Below are 19,542 nucleotides of genomic sequence, written 5' to 3'. Positions count from 1 at the left end.
GAGAGAGATTAATGTATTAATACACATGTGTGCATAGAGAGAGAGAGATTCATGTATTAATACACATGTGTAAATAGAGAGAGAGATTAATGTATTAATACACATTTCTGAATAGAGAGAGAGAGAGATTCATGTATTAATACACATGTGTAAATAGAGAGAGAGATTCATGTATTAATACACATGTGTGAATAGAGAGAGATTAATGTATTAATACACATGTGTAAATAGAGAGAGAGATTCATGTATTAATACACATGTGTGAATAGAGAGAGAGATTAATGTATTAATACACATGTGTGCATAGAGAGAGAGAGATTCATGTATTAATACACATGTGTAAATAGAGAGAGATTCATGTATTAATACACATTTCTGAATAGAGAGAGATTCATGTATTAATACACATGTGTAAATAGAGAGAGAGATTCATGTATTAATACACATGTGTGAATAGAGAGAGAGATTAATGTATTAATACACATGTGTGAATAGAGAGAGATTAATGTATTAATACACATGTGTGCATAGAGAGAGAGAGATTCATGTATTAATACACATGTGTAAATAGAGAGAGAGATTAATGTATTAATACACATTTCTGAATAGAGAGAGAGAGAGATTCATGTATTAATACACATGTGTAAATAGAGAGAGAGATTCATGTATTAATACACATGTGTGAATAGAGAGAGAGATTAATGTATTAATACACATGTGTAAATAGAGAGAGAGATTCATGTATTAATACACATGTGTGAATAGAGAGAGAGATTAATGTATTAATACACATGTGTGCATAGAGAGAGAGAGATTCATGTATTAATACACATGTGTAAATAGAGAGAGAGATTAATGTATTAATACACATTTCTGAATAGAGAAAGAGAGAGAGATTCATGTATTAATACACATGTGTAAATAGAGAGAGAGATTCATGTATTAATACACATGTGTGAATAGAGAGAGAGATTAATGTATTAATACACATTTCTGAATAGAGAGAGAGATTCGTGTATTAATACACATGTGTAAATAAAGAGAGAGATTCATGTATTAATACACATGTGTGAATAGAGAGAGAGATTAATGTATTAATACACATGTGTAAATAGAGAGAGATTAATGTATTAATACACATGTGTAAATAGAGAGAGAGATTCATGTATTAATACACATGTGCATAGAGAGAGAGAGATTCATGTATTAATACACATGTGTAAATAAAGAGAGAGATTCATGTATTAATACACATGTGTGAATAGAGAGAGAGATTAATGTATTAATACACATGTGTAAATAGAGAGAGATTAATGTATTAATACACATGTGTAAATAGAGAGAGAGATTCATGTATTAATACACATGTGCATAGAGAGAGAGAGATTCATGTATTAATACACGTGTAAATAGAGAGAGATTCATGTATTAATACACATTTCTGAATAGAGAGAGATTCATGTATTAATACACATGTGTAAATAGAGAGAGAGATTCATGTATTAATACACATGTGTAAATAGAGAGAGAGATTCATGTATTAATACACATGTGTGAATAGAGAGAGAGATTAATGTATTAATACACATGTGTGCATAGAGAGAGAGAGATTCATGTATTAATACACATGTGTAAATAGAGAGAGAGATTAATGTATTAATACACATTTCTGAATAGAGAAAGAGAGAGAGATTCATGTATTAATACACATGTGTAAATAGAGAGAGAGATTCATGTATTAACACACATGTGTGAATAGAGAGAGAGATTAATGTATTAATACACATGTGTGCATAGAGCGAGAGAGATTCATGTATTAATACACATGTGTAAATAGAGAGAGAGATTAATGTATTAATACACATTTCTGAATAGAGAGAGAGAGAGATTCATGTATTAATACACATGTGTAAATAAAGAGAGAGATTCATGTATTAATACACATGTGTGAATAGAGAGAGAGAGATTAATGTATTAATACACATGTGTAAATAGAGAGAGATTAATGTATTAATACACATGTGTAAATAGAGAGAGAGATTCACGTATTAATACACGTGTGCATAGAGAGAGAGAGATTCATGTATTAATACACATGTGTGAATAGAGAGAGAGAGATTCATGTATTAATACACATGTGTAAATAGAGAGAGAGATTCACGTATTAATACACGTGTGCATAGAGAGAGAGAGATTCATGTATTAATACACATGTGTGAATAGAGAGAGAGAGATTAATGTATTAATACACGTGTAAATAGAGAGAGATTAATGTATTAATACACATGTGTAAATAGAGAGAGAGATTCACGTATTAATACACGTGTGCATAGAGAGAGATAGATTCATGTATTAATACACATGTGTGAATAGAGAGAAAGAGATTCATGTATTAATACACATGTGTGCATAGAGAGAGAGATTCATTTATTAATACACATGTGTGAATAGAGAGAAAGAGATTCATGTATTAATACACATGTGTGAATAGAGAGAGAGTGTGTGCATGTGTGTGAAAAAAATATTAAAAGTTGTCTCATTTTAGCCTCTACCCCTTCATTCATCCCAAACAAAACCAAGCTTATGTCGTTCTGGGTCCATCTACAGCTCACTGTTTTCACATCCCTGTTAACTTCTTATGGCTGCAGGGGCAGTATTGAGTAGCTTGGATGAAAGGTGCACAGAGGTGCCCAGAGTAAACGGCCTGCTCCTCAGTCATAGTTGCTAATATTTGCATATTATTATTAGTATTGGATAGAAAACACCCTGAAGTTTCTAAAACTGTTTGAATTATATCTGTGAGAATAACAGTACTCATATGGCAGGCAAAAACCTGAGAAGTTCCACTTCCTATTTGGATTTTTTCTGAGGGTGGCAGATTTTCAACCAAGCTCTCATTGAAATTACAGCGAGATATTGATGAGTTTTCACTTCCTACGGCTTCCACTAGATGTCAACAGTCAATAGAACTTTGTCTGATGACTTTAATGTGAAGGGGGGCCAAAGGAGACAGGAATTAGTCACCCCTGCCACGAGCTGACCATGCTTTGACGCTCACGTGATAGGCAGCTCCGTTCCATCTCTCAACTGAAGTCAATGTAATTCTCCGGTTGGAACGTTATTCAAGATGTATGTTAACAACATTCTAAAGATTGATTCAGTACATCGTTTGACATGTTTCTACTGACTGTTATGGAACCTTTGGACATTTCGTCACGTTACAGTGGACGCGCTTTGTGACTTTGGAATTGTTTACCAAACGCGCTAACCAAAGTAGCTAATTGGACATAAATAACGGACATTATCGAACAAATCAAGCATTTATTGTGGACCTGGGATTCCTAGGACTGCATTCTGATGAAGTTTATCAAAAGTAAGGAAACATTTATCATGTATTTTTCTGGTTTCTGTTGACTCCAACATGGCGGCTAATTTGGCTATTGTTCTGAGCGCCGTCTCAGATTATTGCATGGTTTGCTTTTTCCGTAATTTAAAAAAAAAATCTGACACAGCGGTTGCATTAAGGAGAGGTATATCTATAATTACATGTGTATAACTTGTATTATCATCTACATTTATGATGAGTATTTCTGTTGAAACGATGTGGCTATGCAAAATCACTTGATGTTTTTGGAACTAGTGAATGTAACGCGCCAATGTAAACTCAGATTTTTTTATATAAATATGAACTTTATCAAACAAAACATGCATGTATTGTGTAACATGAAGTCCTATGAGTGTCATCTGATGAAGATCATCAAAGGTTAGTGATTAATTTTATCTCTATTTCTGCTTTTTGTGACTGCTATATTTCACTGGAAAAATGGCTGTGCTTATTGTGGTTTGGTGGGGACCTAACATAATCGTTTGTAGTGCTTTCGCTGAAAAGTATATTTGAAATCGGACACTTTGGTGGGATTAACAACACGATTACCTTTAAAATGATATAAGACACATGTATGTTTGAGGAATTTTAATTATGAGATTTCTGTTGTTTGAATTTGGCGCCCTGCACTTTCACTGGCTGTTGTCATATCGATCCCGTTAGCGGGATGCAGCCATAAGAAGTTAACTGAACCTCTTCCTGGTTTATTACTTTCTGTTTCATCCCCTCCTCCCGTCAACTCACTTGAGCTCCACCTTGCCGTTGACCAGGGTGAGAGACAGGAAGTCCTTCTTGCCGTCCTGGCCGTTGAAGAGGAGGATGCCCGTCATCTCGGCGGCCCTGAATTCCATGGCGATGCGGACCGTGTGGTAAGCCTTCATGGTGTCAAAGGCCAGGTAGGACTTACCCCCGAACGACGGAATGAAGTACTTGATCACTATGAAAACAGGGGCGATGAGAGGGTGTCACATACTGTATAAGGTTCGTACCATAGAGTTGGATAGAGGTAAACACGCTAACCACAAAGCCTGTGGCAGAAGCGACAATGGCAAAGATAAGGGGTGGGCCCTCTTTCCAACTCTATGGTCTGTACATGTTAAACAGTTGGAGACAAGAGCCTAGTTCAGCTATTCTGGCCCAACAAACAGACAGAAGGAGAGAACCCGTGACTAACAGAATGTGTGCTGGTGTGTATCGTCAGGTAGGAAAAGACGTATTTTCGACTTTATAATCAGACTTTTGTAACACACACACACACACACTATTATATCATCATTATCATCCTTTTCGCCAAACTCAACAGACTCCTGAGCCGTCTCTCTCCGTCTCGGGAGAATGGTGGTTGATGAAATCCTCTCATCTAATGATTTGATTGATCCAAGGTGTTGTGCCGCAGCCGTCACTTAGCCACTCACACGCACTCCGACTCAAACACACACTGATTTCTACCAACTAATCCCTATCAAAGAAATTAGGGTCAATTATGTTAAGATGCAGCTGTGTGAGGTGGTTCCTTATCAGACCACCAAAGGGGAGAAACGAAGGAAAAAGGCTCAGAGTGCTCCGACGGCACTCCAAGCTTGATTTTGTGGCTCGGCGCAGCAGACGCTGATTTGATATGAGTTTACTTTAGCGTTGATTGGTAAAGTGCTCAGTGGTCGCTAACCTCATTGGTTATTTAGATAGCGGGTGTAGGGACTTTGGTAGATGCTGAATGTCTATTGAGTCAAAAAGATTGGAATCTAATATAAGCTGTATGGATTTGGGTTTTGTCTTTAATGCACGGTAGGGGGTCAGTTCTAGCTCAGCACTGTCAGTTCAGGACATCAATAGGAACCTAATGTTCTCTTATGGGATTGTGTTGAACTTTATGCATTTCATTCCAACTCCTTTTTTCAAAGATCATTAATGTCACTGACCCAAACTCTGAAGAGAAACTACCTAGGGTGTGTGTCTGCGTGTGTGTCTGCGTGTGTGTCTGTGTGTGGGTCAAAGGAAGGAAGGAGGGGGGCTCCACACTCACGTTTCTCGCAGACGGCGCCCCCTCTCCCGGCGGGGCAGATGCAGGTGAAGTCGGCACCGTCGTCCTCGCAGGTGCCCCCGTGGCGGCAGGGGTGGGAGTCGCAGGGCCGCTGGGCCTTGGTGTGGTGGGGCACAGGCCTGGTCCTGTGGAGGGGGGTGATGGTAGTAGTGGGGGCCGGGGTGGTCACTGGCGAGGGGGCGGTGGTGGTCCGGCGGCTGGTGTAAGGGCGGCGGGTGGTGCCCGGGGGACGGCTTGTGATGAAGGGGGAGGGGCTGGCGGTGGGGGTGGTGGCTGTGGCCGTTGTAGTGGTGGTTGTGGTGAAGTAGGGGAGGGAAGAGAGGCCTGATGGAGAGAGAGAGACATTCAGAGACAGCGAATGTCAAGGAGAGCGTAAGTCTTGGACTTTTTTTATTCAACGACCAAAAAACGTCTAATCATGCCTTCATTTTATTTAATCATTTTTATACATTTCATCTCCTTATACCACTTCACATTTGCAATTACAGTACACAATGCAAGCCAATCCTGCAGGTGCTTGTCCTACCGTAGTTGGTGAAGCGAATGTTCTCCTCCTCTGGCTTCTTCACCATGATGGCCGTCTCCTTGGCTGCCTTCAGCTGCTTGAGCAGGGCTCCCTCGATGTCCTCCACTGTGTACCTGGTCTCTGTGGCACAACATGGGCGACAAAGCCGTTCACAACAAGACTCAACCAGGACAGCTGCTCTATGTGCTCCCATGTATTTAATCTATCGCAGAGCGAACACACCTGATTCAAGTTGTCAACTAATCATCAAGCCCTTGATTAATGAATCAGATGAAGCTAAAACAGAACTGTGAAACGTCTCGTCCCAGAGGAAAGGTTTGAGAAAGACTGAACAAGCAGGCAGAGCAATATCCTAAAACATAGAAAATGAACTCCCCTCTCCTTAGCTCATAACAGTGAATTTATAAGAGAGCGATCGAGGTCGCTATGATACAACAACACACCCAGGGGATCAGTTGTCCTCCAACCGTCCAACAAGGTTCCACTGAGGTTCAGATTAATCGTTCTCATAATGTTTTCCACAGATGGCTGTTTTAACTGGCCAGAGCAGAGCGCCTTTATGGCAGCGTCTCCTGTGCGAATGTAAAAGACGCTGAGCGAAGCCCGTAAAAAGAGAAGAGGAGGGCGAGATTTGTATCTGATAAAATCTGGTGAAAACAGTACTCACTAACAGTACTCTGGGGGGGGGGGGGGCTGAAATGAAGCCAGCTCCAAATATACAACGCCACCAAGCTCACTCTGAGGATTTGGTTGTTGTTGATGTCGTTTTGTTAGTTTTGTCCCTTTTGGCTCTGACAATAACAAATATATCCCCCCTCCGAATAAAAGAAAAAGGAAAATAACAAAGCCAAGGTTTAAAATTACAAAGCCAAGGTGCTTTGTAAAATGTAATGACTTTCAGTGTTGTTGTAACGCGTAGCAATTATGTTAGTGAGGGAGAGATTAATTTGGTATCAAAGGAAAAATAACTATTGAGGGGAAATTATCATTTTGACACTTTCCATAAAGACCGCAGCCTAACCAGTAACAAAAGTGTCACTAACATTTATATATGATGGCATACTATGTGATTATTGAAAAAGGGATTTAGAAACAGTCTTTTTAAAGAATACCATTAAGTGTACCATTAGCCATAACAGTACATTTGTCATACAGTAAACAAGTGTTTTTATCACGGTTGGGGTCAACTCCATGTGAATTCAGTCAATTCAGGAAGTAAACTGAAATTCCAAAAGGAATTTTCCTCAATACTTTCTTACAGAAAATGTTTGATTTGAAGTTTCCAGGTGTATTATGATGGCGGCCCCATGTACTTATTACCACAAATGCCTCATTTGCAAACTTTGCTGTATTGTACAGTGCTCTCCGTTATTATTATTTTTGTATGTGCATTAGCACAGTATACATCATCCCAATTTTAGCTCCAAGACGGAAGCAATTTAAAAAAAAAAGTTTTAAAGTTGATTGTGCCGAATTATTGGCACATAGAACCATGTCATGCGCCTTAGTTTAAGAATGAATAGTGCTGGAAAAGATGAATGAATAGTGCTGAAAAGATGAATGAATAGTGCTGAAAAGATGAATGAATAGTGCTGAAAAGATGACGTCATATCTGAATTCCTTAATGCACCTTCGCCACTGAACCCAACTCTTCTTTTTACCACGATTTTCCCCAAAACTGTCCTGTTCTGTGTTACCTGAGTCAAAGTGGGCCTCGACGAAGGCCAAGATGGAGTTGCTGGGAGCCAGGCTGCGGACGCGGACACTCATGAAGTCCTTCTGCACCTCTGACTTCCGGAACAACTCATTCAGCTGAGCCAGGGAGGAAGAAACACACAGTGATTAGTACACACCAAAGCAATACATTTTGCAAAGGAGAACTAAATCAAGCATTTCTTATTGGACAAGTTCAGGTACTCTGTTTCAGTCCGTTTGTTCCTTTTTGTGCCTAATAAAAACCCAGCAATGATCAATGAGCGAGGCAATAAGCTCTGTGCAGTGGCTCGTTCAATTTGAGTGCAGTGAACTCATTCTCCAGAAGAATGGGGAAGACTTTATCTACATCCCAAATGTGGCTCTATTCCCTACACAGAGCACTACTTTGGGCCAGAGGCCTATAGGCCCTGGTCAAAAGTAATGCACTATATAGAGAGTAGGGTGCCATTTGGGATGCACCTATGTCAGTGGATAGGTCTACAACTGTGTAGAACCCCATTGGGCCTAGTCTGGGTGCACAAATTGACAGTTAACTGGAGCTGGGGAATAATTACATGAACACGTTATTTTTCAGAGACAATTGTAAATGTCAGGTAAGCATGATGCACGCTGGCTGCTGATTGGTTTAGCTTCCGATTCACACTGTGTGTGTGTGTGCTTTCGGTGCCCATACGAGGTCTAAATCATTGTCAGGAAGGAAATAGCTGAACTGTACACCATCCACATGGCTTCATGCTTCCCTACTAAACAGAGAATAACATTCATAATGGATCTCACTCGACCGACTCAAGTTGATACCTTAAGGGAGACATACGGTACTGTACCAAGTGCCTGACCTAATTTGAATCAGTGCTTATCGCTGCTAACCCACATTTCAAATGATCTTGAAGCGTACACTTAGTTCTGCTGTTCTCTTCCTCCTCTGTTCACTTAACATGGCTCGTACGGGGGCGAGAGACAACACTCCCACTCCACTTCTTTCCAAACTGTATTCCATTATCCATAATAGTATGCTGGAATTATTGCACAGGGAGCCCCTGCTGTGTGGAGGATGGAACTGCAGGTAGTGTGGCAAAGCCAATCTGTGTCTACATTCAGTGCGTGTGCGCCCAGACACAAGCCAGGCCTCTCAAAATCCCCCCACCGGCACACTGACCCAGACACTAGTTTTCACCTTAGGTGATATCCACACACAGTCTCTACCAGACACACACACACACACACACACACACACACACACACACACACACACACACACACACACACACACACACACACACACACACACACACACACACACACACACACACACACACACACACACACACACACACACACACACACACACACACACACACCCACCCACCCACACACACACAGTCTCTACCAGACACACACACACAGTCTCTACCAGACACACACAGAGGGCTAGAGGGGGCATTGTGTCGCTATCTAATGCCACAACTGGCCCCTGCGAGGAGTACGATGCACACACACACACACACTGCTACTCACAGCACTCTCGATGCTCCTGGCCGTCTCCCCAAACAGCTCAGACTTGGGATCCTCCATCTCAGGGGTGTAGAACACCTCCTGGCCCTCCACCTGGTCTAGGTGCAGGAAGCCGCTGAACCTCATGGTGGCTGGCAGGAAATGGTGTCACATGTTAGAAAAACACTACTTCCCGTGCCTGTGAGGCATGCGGTGCCTCCAACCACCCGCCCTCAGCTTCAGACAGTGACCGTTTGGGGTAGTGCCAGTCTGGGGTTAGTGATGGAGTGTGTGTGCATATGTGGGAAGGAGGGTTAGTGTGGTCGTTGTTGATTGGTTGGTTGGTTGGTTGGTTGGGTGGGTGGGTGGGGCTGTAGGGAGTTGGGGTGGAGCCTGTGACTGGCCGCGGTGAAAGTGGAAAGTGTAGATTGTGGGATATGGAGGAGTGAAAGAAGAAGGGAAGAGGAGGAGGAGGAGAAGCGGAAGGGGTGGAGGAATGGACTGGAGTTTACCAGACCGAGACTCGTCCCAAAAGTTGGCAGAGGCACGGAGGACTGAGTAGAGAAAGTTAGACAGACAAGACAACACACAGAGTTAAAATGAAGAAACTGTTCAAAGTCCCTGGCTTTGGCAAAGACATTCCCCCATTTTCCCTTAAACATCCCCATTCCCTGTTCAAAACCCATCAACCCCCTATGGCCTCTCGCTTCTGTTCCGCCAACACAGTGCCAGCGACACTGAAGACAACGTGAAAGAGAAGAGTATAATAAAGCAGAAAGGAGGAGAGAAGGAGAAGTGGAGGCACTGATGCTGAGGTTTCATGCCGTGGCTCGCCGAACAAATTGCCCAAATCAATCATGGTGCCCTGCTCGGAGTTTGCCTGGGAAAAAGGGAAGAGCACTTGTATGATTATCGTGACAGATAGCCATAATTGTCTCCTAATGTCGCCAAACCGGTGACTAACATAGGCTGGTTAGAATTGCATGATAACAATGATAAGGACTTGTTTTGGTCGCACATCGATTCAATTCTAACGGGGCGGCTATCGACAAGGAGCACATGGGGAGGTTTGGATGGGAAGGAGAAAAAAGACGGGAGGAGAGAGATAGATCAGATCGAGAAGACAAACATCAGACGAGCAGGATCCGTGACGGACGAAGAGAGGGATGACTATCAGATCACTTTGAACTGTGAAAGTTACAAGGCCTCGTCGAAGTTTAACTCGCCTCTTGCAACTTGCATTGGAAGTGTGGTATTACATGGGAAATCATGCACATGACTTCTTCATTCAAATATATAAAACTTAGCATAACATACAGTACTACACTTCTCAGATGGTTAAATGATGTGGCAACAAAGTATTAGTAATTAGAATCACTCCCACAGATGCTCAACTTGGCTACCCCGGATAAAATCTTGCGACTACGCGGATGCATCATTTTCTTGTTGGTGTACTGTGGGGATTTGTACGGTTAACGGAACAAAAAACACAATCACTATGTCCAACGGTGCACCACTACAATTTCTCCACACCTTCTGATAACTTCATATCGCCCGATAAACGCTGCCATCTGAGGCTTCAGACGATAGGTGTTAGCGACTAGCGGTTAGCTCCTCTCAGAGAGATCACTGACACTTTGTCAATACAGGAGAAAAATAGAGCGAGACGCTCCGCTGATAGATATCGCACCTGGCTGGTCGCCACAGACTTGTCATTTCCATCCTAATGACTGTGATATCTGGGTTAACCCGGGAGGAGAAATAGGTCCGGCATATTGATTAAGGCGCGAGACGCTCTATTATTGGTAACAGTTTGGCTGAATGAGCTATCGATCGATCGGTGATGGGCGGGTGTGACATCATCATTAGCGCCTTGCCACAGCCGACATACAAGGATATTCACGATGCGTTTCCTCATTCGTGATGTGGCGTGCTGCAAATGTGGTTTGACATAATGCACTTCATGGACGGTAGTGACTATTTACGTTGCCGTTTGCGTGGCGAGAACGAAGCAATGCAGCTCCAGATTCAATATGAGCATAATGTTTCATATTCAAAATGTGTGCCTCCTTACGGAGTTGAAGAAGGGGGGTGGGGAGGTCGGGGAGGGGAGCGGGAGGAGGGGGGAAGAGGAGGGAGGTTTTGGGGTTACTTACGGGGGCAATTGGCTCCCTCAGAGCTGCTGGAGGCCGTCTTGCCGTCGGGACAGCAGCCGAAGGGAGTGTTGTCACACGACGAGCGATCTTCCGCCGTGGGGATGGTGGTGGCCGCGGCTGTGGGGTCTGGGGAGGAGACGATTCATAATGCTTAATAACACTTCACAACGGTTCATAACAATTCATCACGCCCTCTTAACCCCAGCCTCAAATAGCTGCATCTGGAGCTCATCTGCATAATGTGAACCCTCCTGTAGTGGCTACATAATAGTGTGCAGACCATAATAATGGCACTAAGTACTTTGTGACGAGGGCAGGTAAATAACCACAGAAACAGCTAATCTCTTCCACTGATTGGGCGATCGCTAACTTTCTACTGATTGGGCGATGGCTATCTCCAAGTCTTTGTCCCAGAGAACATTGCTGTAAATCTAGGAGTACCCTGGCTGTCTCCCTACGGGGTAAAGTGGCTACTCTCACAGTACGTGAGGTAATGACCTGCAACCGTTTCTCTCTTACGGGGCTCGGTGTTCTCTGAGGAGCAGCTTTACGGTCACCCCGAGATTAGAAATGATCGGCGAGCAAAGAACCGCGGCTCACTGAATAAGTCGTAAAGACATCAGGCTGTCTCTTCAACGATTCTCGCCGTCACCCCCGTGAGCAAAACCGAAGCCGCCGGGACAGCCGCTGCGTTCCTGGAGAAACGACTGTGGAAAAGGAGTTGGAGGGATGGAGGAGGTTAGAATCTACGGGGCATCTTTATGGGCATGGCGATTAAGTTGTGGGGGGTGGGTGCTACGGCTCAGAGACTATGTATTGCTTCACTTCCAGAGCCATGGAACTGGCTAACAAACATCCACCCACCGCAAACCCTCCCCCCAATCACACACACATAGACTTAGACACACACACGCATGCATGCACACACACAGACAGGAGACCCAGGTCTCCTTGGCAGACAGGCCATGGGCACTCCGGTCCACTGCTGACAAGAGAATAAATCTGCAAGGGGGGTAAGCGACTGAGGAAGTGCAGAGGCTTGTGTTCCATCAATTCAGGAGTGTCACAGCACGCTGTTGGGCAACTGAGGGGTCACAGAGCTTTGGAATGGTGAAAAAACTGATTGTAAAGGGTTCGTCTAGCAGTCTCTGAAGTGTGGTGCATCGTGGAGTGGTTTAGCTATAAGGCCAGAATGCAGTAGAGGGATTTTAGTGTGTAGAAAGAGAGTCGTGTTTCCGTATCAGTATGTAGCAATGACAAGGTAAGAGATATTCTTATCAAGCTAACAACTCAGGCTTGAAACAATCCCCCGACATAAGCCAATAACCTCATCAGCTTTTCTGTTTTCCAATTCTACTAAATCAGTTACGTGGTGAGAGAAACTTTTCAAATGTGATAATAGCTTTATATTTTGAAAGAATGGAGGATACCGTAACAACAGTCTTGGGTTTAGAATGCATTCTGGTATTTCTTTGCCTAACATTTGGATTAGTCCTAACTGAAAGCAAAGCACACTTTGAAAATGCACACCTCTATGATGGTTGTATAATATCAGATAGTGACCTGTTCAAATGTTTTATGATGTAGCAATGAGACATATCAAACCGTGAGTCAGGTCAGAGGCCCATATTCAACCCTTTCCTCCCACTCTGACCTCTGACCTCGAGCAGAGCAGCATTATGGGTAATGAAGTGAAAGAGCTTTGATTTACCAACTGGCTCCTCTCCGCTCGCCTCCAGAACGCCGAAGGCGCTACCTTCCTCCTCATTCTCCTCCTCTTCTGCCACCTGGTCGTCTCCGCTGGGCTCGCCGCTCCCTGAGTCTTCAAAGGCGGTAGAGGAGGAGCCAGGGCTGGTGTGGCTGGGCAGGCGGGGGGTGGTGGAGTGAGGTGGGTGGCGGGGGGTGGTGACGGGGCGGTTGGTGGTGAGCGCGCTCTCCGTGGCCATGGGGGGCGGCAAGGCTTCCACGAAAGAGGCCGGGGGCCCCTCCGTTTGATCATCGTCCCAGGGAGAGAGTGATGCGCCGTAGTGCGGCGACGTGAGCCTGACGTGGGCGGTGGAGGGGGTGGTGGCGGCGGCGTGGGAGGTGGGGGGGTAAAGAGTGGGTCGGCCGGCCGGCTCTATGATGCTTTCTGCATGGGGAAGGAAGGAAGGGGAGGAGAGGAAGCAAGGAATGGATGAATGGGTAAGCAAAGATGGAAATGCTTTGTTTTTTTCTGGCCTTATAGCCCCCATGTACACCTTCAACCCCCCACCCTCTCCATGTTTTTAAATGTTGTACCGTTTATGGTTCAGTCTTGCGTGTTAAGGTCATTTCAGGCACCTGAGCACCCAATACTGATCGACATACAGGAAGCACAGGCCAGTCTCATTGCAATATGGAACATACACTGAGTATACAAAACACCTTCCTAATATTGAGTTTTACTTAAGTCCTTCACACCACCGCATACTGTTGAATTCAAATGCACTGCATCCTGCTTGTGTACAGAGAAGAATAACGTGGCCTATATAGGGTTAAGCTGCACTGCAGTTGCACTGGCGCGCGCGCGCGTGCGTGCGTGCGTGCGTGTGTGTGTGTGTGTGTGGGTATATGTGCCAGTGTTGGTGTCTGTGGGTATGAATTATGTATCCATATCCACATGTTGCCCTCCTGTAGTGGAGCTTTAATCACAGACAGCCAGGGCCTCTGGTGATGAATGATTGATATAAATGGGGCAGAAAAAGCAGGGTTTTGCTTTGGCTTCAAAGACTACAGACTCGGCTCACAGCCGCACAAGCATCCGTCAACTCCGCCGCATCAGGCAGCCTTGTCAACACAGTCGCACACACGCCATCCGAAAAAAACAGTCTCCGAAACCCTTTCCCTGCCGTCAGCAGAGAGAGGGACCCACTTTTTAAAAATTTGAGCTGTGACCACCATTATCCATGCAAGGCTTTGGTATAAAGACAAACATTTCTCGGCTAGAACCGATACAAAACATCCCCAGGGGGAGAGGTGAGTCGAGAGCTGGTGGGGATTGAGACACTATGAAGTGTAGCTGCTTGGATGACAGCGAGCCAGCCAGGCATAACGATACTTGTGTGGAGGGGGAAAAGAAAAAACTCATTTGAATTCGGCTAACATTATGAGTAGGATTTAATTGCACACTAATAATCTCTTATTTGATCGGCAATTACGTTGTGAAGTGTGAAATGTGATACCTTGACGAAGCGCTGGATATTATCAGCCAGGCACCCCGCTATCTTCCACCCTGCTAGGCTCCAGAGGAGGAGGCAGAGGAGCCAGCCTGGAGAGATACAGTATGTCAGCCTAGCCCTGAGAGTGCAGCAGCGATTGCTATTGCCGTGAGCGAGGCGGTGGCACATTTTGCTTTTCCTCTTGGCTACACCTGTCACTCATGTGCCAAGCCTTGCGTCTGGCGGCACCAGGGGAGCGGGTGTCTGGGATACGGCATCCGTTGGCGGCAAATGCACCAGGATGGGTGGGTAAAAGAAAAAAAAGAGAAAGCGAGAGAAAGAAAGATGGGAAGAACAACTGGCAGTGTAGTCAGTTCGGTGGAAGCTTTCCTTAATCAGGTTTAACGCTCCATTTGCAGGCAGTTTTATCGGCGGGCGGGCGGGAGAAAAATCATTGTCATCTTCACTTGTCTGGGCTATGTAGTTATCTTTGAAAGGCGGTTATTAAGATTGTTTGCAGTGTCTGCCATGATCAGTGGGGAGGAGGAATCTGATATTGGAAAGTCGAGAGGAAATGGTAGAGGGAGAAAAACAGGGGCGGAGGGGGAGAAAGAGAACACGAAAGAGTCCGAGACAGGAACAGAGAGACAGAGGAAATAGGTCGAACAAGTTAAGAAGAGGTGACGAGGGAAAGTATGAGCAGAGAGAGAGAGAGAGAGAGAGAGAGAGAGAGAGAGAGAGAGAGAGAGAGAGAGAGAGAGAGAGAGAGAGAGAGAGAGAGAGAGAGACAGAGAGAGAAAAAATACAAATTAATCTGGGAAAAAGGGAGGATTGAGGGAGAGGCGTATAGACAAGAGAACCCTGACCAACATTCAGGCAGAAAACTGATGATGCCATATGCTTGTGTTCACTGCCAATTTGCCACAAAAGTAGAGGTGATGACACCATATGGGAGAACCAGGCCACTGGCCAACTTCTGGACAAGATCGGTGCCAGAAGTTTGTCATTCGTTCAAATACCATCTTTTAATGGCTTGTACCTTTCACGCTTTCACCGGTTTTCCCCTGGATTGCTTCATCTAGCTCTGAGATGGGCTACATAGCCAGAAGCAGTAATGCTGTGTAGTATAGAGCAGACTCAAAAGTGCCTGAGAGATGGGTCAGATAACAGCAGTAGTCATTTGATGTACTTTCTGCAAAACATGCTTCAGTGTGGAGCCATTAGCACTGACGTACAATACGACAGCAGAGTTACATCAGACCAAGGAGGCTTGTAGCTCGACTATGGTTTCTGTAGGAATGGCATAGGCCCTCAGTAGTGCTTCTATGCTGGATGTTAGCATTGAAGTTATTTCTGTAATTCTTACTAAGAGCTGCATCAGATCAGCGGGAGACGAGGGACGGCGGCGGGAGGAGGGTGGAGCACTGCTAATGCTAATTTGCACCCAGTCACACGTGAAATGAGCTCGCGCTCTAACCCCCAACAGGGGGGCGGCGGAGGAGCCTGCTACCCATGGCGCGACCGCATCCGAGGGAAGAAATGAAAAGAACTGCTGTGACAAGTCGGAGGCCCGTCGTGTTCATCTGGCTTTCCCCTCAGGCTCAGCAAGAGAGAGAGAGTTACAACTCTCTGTTACAACTCTTTCTCCCTCCGAATAAGGAGGTAAGGAATTACATACTACATGTCTCATGTGGGCGGCAAGTAGCCTAGCGGTTCAGTAACTGAAAGGTCGCTAGTTCGAATCCCTGAGCCGGCAAGGTGGAAAAATCTGCCGTTCTGCCCTTGAGCAAGGCAGTTAATCCCCAACAACAACTGCTCCCCAGGGACCGATTAAGAGGGGTTGGGTTAAATGCGGAAGACACATTTCGGTTGAATGCATCCAGTTGTGTTGACTAGGTATCCTCTTTCCCTTTCCATCGCCAGGCAACAGAGAACGAGACGGGAGTGAATTTCACCGGTAACGAATCTCTAATCACCAGATGCTCCGGGCCTATCAAAATGCTGTTGGCCTCTTATAGAGAAAATTACTGTTACTCCTGTGTACCTGCATGTATGAGTCTGCCACAGCTCTATTTCAGAAGCCTTGGTTAGGGTATTGAGGTGGAGCCCCCGAAGCATTGCACCTACTTGAGGCCTGACAAACCGCACCAAGATCAGCAGGGAGGAAGAGAATTAGTCGAATTGCTGTTTTTTGCGCACGTCTGATCTGTGGGCGCAAGCGATGAGGTGAGCAAACGTTTTCCTGTGCGAGATGCTAGGCACCTGACGCTGGCCCATGGCCAACCTTCCTGTGCCCGCCTGCCAGCGCCTTCCCAGTGCCATGCTGTCCTCGCGGGCCCTGCTGTGACGCTTGTTGGTGCTCGGCTCAACACGTCCATCGTACATGAAAGCCACGGCCTTGGCGCTTGTCCCAGTGCACACTATACCACTCAGTGAAGTGGTGTACTCCATCCAGCTAAAAGATGCGACAGGGATCGAACGATTCCCCACAGAGGTTTTGGGAGCTAAACCTCCCTAATCCGCACAGGGTTGCAGGGTATCAAACAGTGAAATGTCACTCCTTTCTGGGGAATCTGTGGCTCAGGCTCCATCCAAACAGCAGCATCTCTATCTACAGGGGAGCACCTAATTTCTCTCCCAAGGCTTTGTTTTCCCTCTTCCTTGCTCCTCTCTGTCAGCCACGGTGTTGATTTCACTCGCAGTGACACCGCAATCCCAAGCAGGGAGGATAATGGGTAAAGAGCCTCAGCTGTCATCGTGTGTGCTCACAGGTATGTGACGACAAGCCAGCTGTTTGTTATTTCCACAACCGGTGGCCACAGAGAAACCTTGTGCTTTACTGCTAATTATTGTCATATAGAGCCCACACACACACTACACTATATGCCCACACACGCTACAATAAAAACACTTGATGATATCTTGTGAAATCAGTCTCAAAAAGTGTTTTTAAAACAGTTCGACCGTATAAGGGGTTACTACAGTAACGTGTAAAGTAAAGTTGATGTACTTCTAAGTATAACTATGCAGGCTATCCACAGACAAACTGAAACCAGTGAAAGAGACAGTGACGCAATATGGCACCAAACCCACAACCCATATCCTCTAGTCCCTTGTTTTTGACAAGGAGCCAGATAGAGAGAGAGAGGACAGTTGGTCTTTCCGATGCCTGTGGCATTACTCATTATCTTTTGATATGGGCCTGACAACAGGAGTTGGACATCCTCTAGTATGATGTATGGAGGACAAACGGGGCTCACCTGTACACTGGCCAAAGCGTTCCACTGTGATGTGCTTGTCCTGCCTACAGGCAATGGTCCTCAGCTGGCACTGGTCAGCGTAGGTCACCCCATCAGAGCCACACACCTGCTCGGGAAGAAGAGAGAACAAAAAGAAGCTAGGATCACAACTTGTTAACTTTCGCGTTGCCTACTACCAACCACCGTCAATACTAAATGCGGAACTGAAGCTTGGTAGTTCCAGGTGCTGGGGTCCGGATTCTGTACAGGACTACTGACAGTATGAACTGATTGGTCATGGAGAAGAGGCCTGATTGGTCATGGAGAAGAGGACTGATTGGTCATAGAGAAGTGGACTGATTGGTCATGGAGAAGAGGACTGATTGGTCATGGAGAAGAGGACTGATTGGTCATGGAGAAGAGGACTGATTGGTCATGGAGAAGAGGACTGATTGGTCATGGAGAAGAGGACTGATTGGTCATAGAGAAGTGGACTGATTGGTCATGGAGAAGAGGACTGATTGGGCATGGAGAAGAGGACTGACTGGTCATGGAGAAGAGGACTGACTGGTCATGGAGAAGAGGACTGACTGGTCATGGAGAAGAGGACTGATTGGTCATGGTCATGGAGAAGAGGACTGATTGGTCATGGAGAAGAGGACTGACTGGTCATGGAGAAGAGGCCTGATTGGTCATGGAGAAGAGGACTGATTGGTCATGGAGAAGAGGACTGATTGGTAATGGAGAAGAGGCCTGATTGGTCATGGAGAAGAGGACTGATTGGTCATGGAGAAGAGGCCTGATTGGTCATGGAGAAGAGGACTGACTGGTCATGGAGAAGAGGACTGATTGGTCATGGAGAAGAGGACTGACTGGTCATGGAGAAGAGGACTGATTGGTCATGGAGAAGAGGACTGATTGGTCATGGAGAAGAGGACTGATTGGTCATGGAGAAGAGGACTAATTGGTCATGGAGAAGAGGAGTGATTGGTCATGGAGAAGAGGAGTGATTGGTCATGGAGAAGAGGACTGATTGGTCATGGAGAAGAGGACTGATTGGTCATGGAGAAGAGGCCTGAATGGTCATGGAGAAGAGGCCTGATTGGTCATGGAGAAGAGGCCTGATTGGTCATGGAGAAGAGGACTGATTGGTCATGGAGAAGAGGATTGATTGGTCATGGAGAAGAGGACTGATTGGTCATGGATATGAGAATGTAGAGGCCCACCTTGGTCTTGTTCTTCTCGTCACAGTCGGGAGAGGGACATTCGCAGTGGGCTTGACCGTTGACCTCGTCACACAACGCGCCAAACTTGCAGTCCAGCTCATCACATGAAGTTGGGGCATCGGCACCTGAGATGGGAATGAGGGGTTGAAATCAACTCATGGGGACAACAGATAGGCAGCTATGGCATCACTGGCTGTTCATCTAATTGGGTATTCCTGGTCCTAATCATGATGCTCACATTAGCATGTGTGCTTGGCGCTCTTAACTGTCCTTTTATCCTAGTTGATAATTGTCATCATATTTGATATGCACAGCACTACTTCCACATATATAAACATCGGTAGGTTATGCAGATGAATGAACAGTTATACTTTCCATACAGATTCTATTAATGATGTGTCTTTAATATAAAGTAAATATGTGGACTCTTTTCAAGCAATAAAAAATGAAGGATTTGATCTCATTGTCTTGTTTTGGCCGGGCGTCTAATCAGCACTGATCTCTGGTACTTTCACCAAGGAACCTGTTAGAAGTGTTGACACATATCGCCACTGGGTTGCATCAGCAGCAGCATCACCAGCAG

General features: G+C 45.2%; 1 protein-coding gene across 7 annotated transcripts in view; it reads right to left on the bottom strand.

Moving 5' to 3' along the window:
- The window catches only part of agrn (agrin), a 280,235-nt gene that overhangs the window by 31,935 nt on the left and 228,758 nt on the right, over positions 1-19,542 (bottom strand). For 6 of the 7 annotated variants that reach the window (XM_071371598.1, XM_071371600.1, XM_071371601.1 and 3 more), the window contains 9 exons: positions 18,960-19,084; positions 17,755-17,860; positions 13,027-13,446; positions 11,316-11,441; positions 9,184-9,311; positions 7,650-7,764; positions 5,953-6,072; positions 5,409-5,750; positions 4,130-4,322 (listed from right to left, as the gene is read on the bottom strand). In XM_071371598.1, coding sequence (XP_071227699.1) covers positions 4,130-4,322; positions 5,409-5,750; positions 5,953-6,072; positions 7,650-7,764; positions 9,184-9,311; positions 11,316-11,441; positions 13,027-13,446; positions 17,755-17,860; positions 18,960-19,084 — 1,675 coding nt within the window. The remainder of the gene's footprint in view (positions 1-4,129; positions 4,323-5,408; positions 5,751-5,952; positions 6,073-7,649; positions 7,765-9,183; positions 9,312-11,315; positions 11,442-13,026; positions 13,447-17,754; positions 17,861-18,959; positions 19,085-19,542) is intronic. The other variant, XM_071371603.1, reaches the window with a different exon arrangement.

Source organism: Salvelinus alpinus, chromosome 28 (genome assembly GCF_045679555.1).
Source record: "Salvelinus alpinus chromosome 28, SLU_Salpinus.1, whole genome shotgun sequence".
Taxonomy (NCBI): Eukaryota; Metazoa; Chordata; class Actinopteri; order Salmoniformes; family Salmonidae; genus Salvelinus; species Salvelinus alpinus.
The sequence above is the reverse complement of the archived record's forward strand: the minus strand, read 5'-3'. Positions and strand labels throughout refer to the sequence as shown.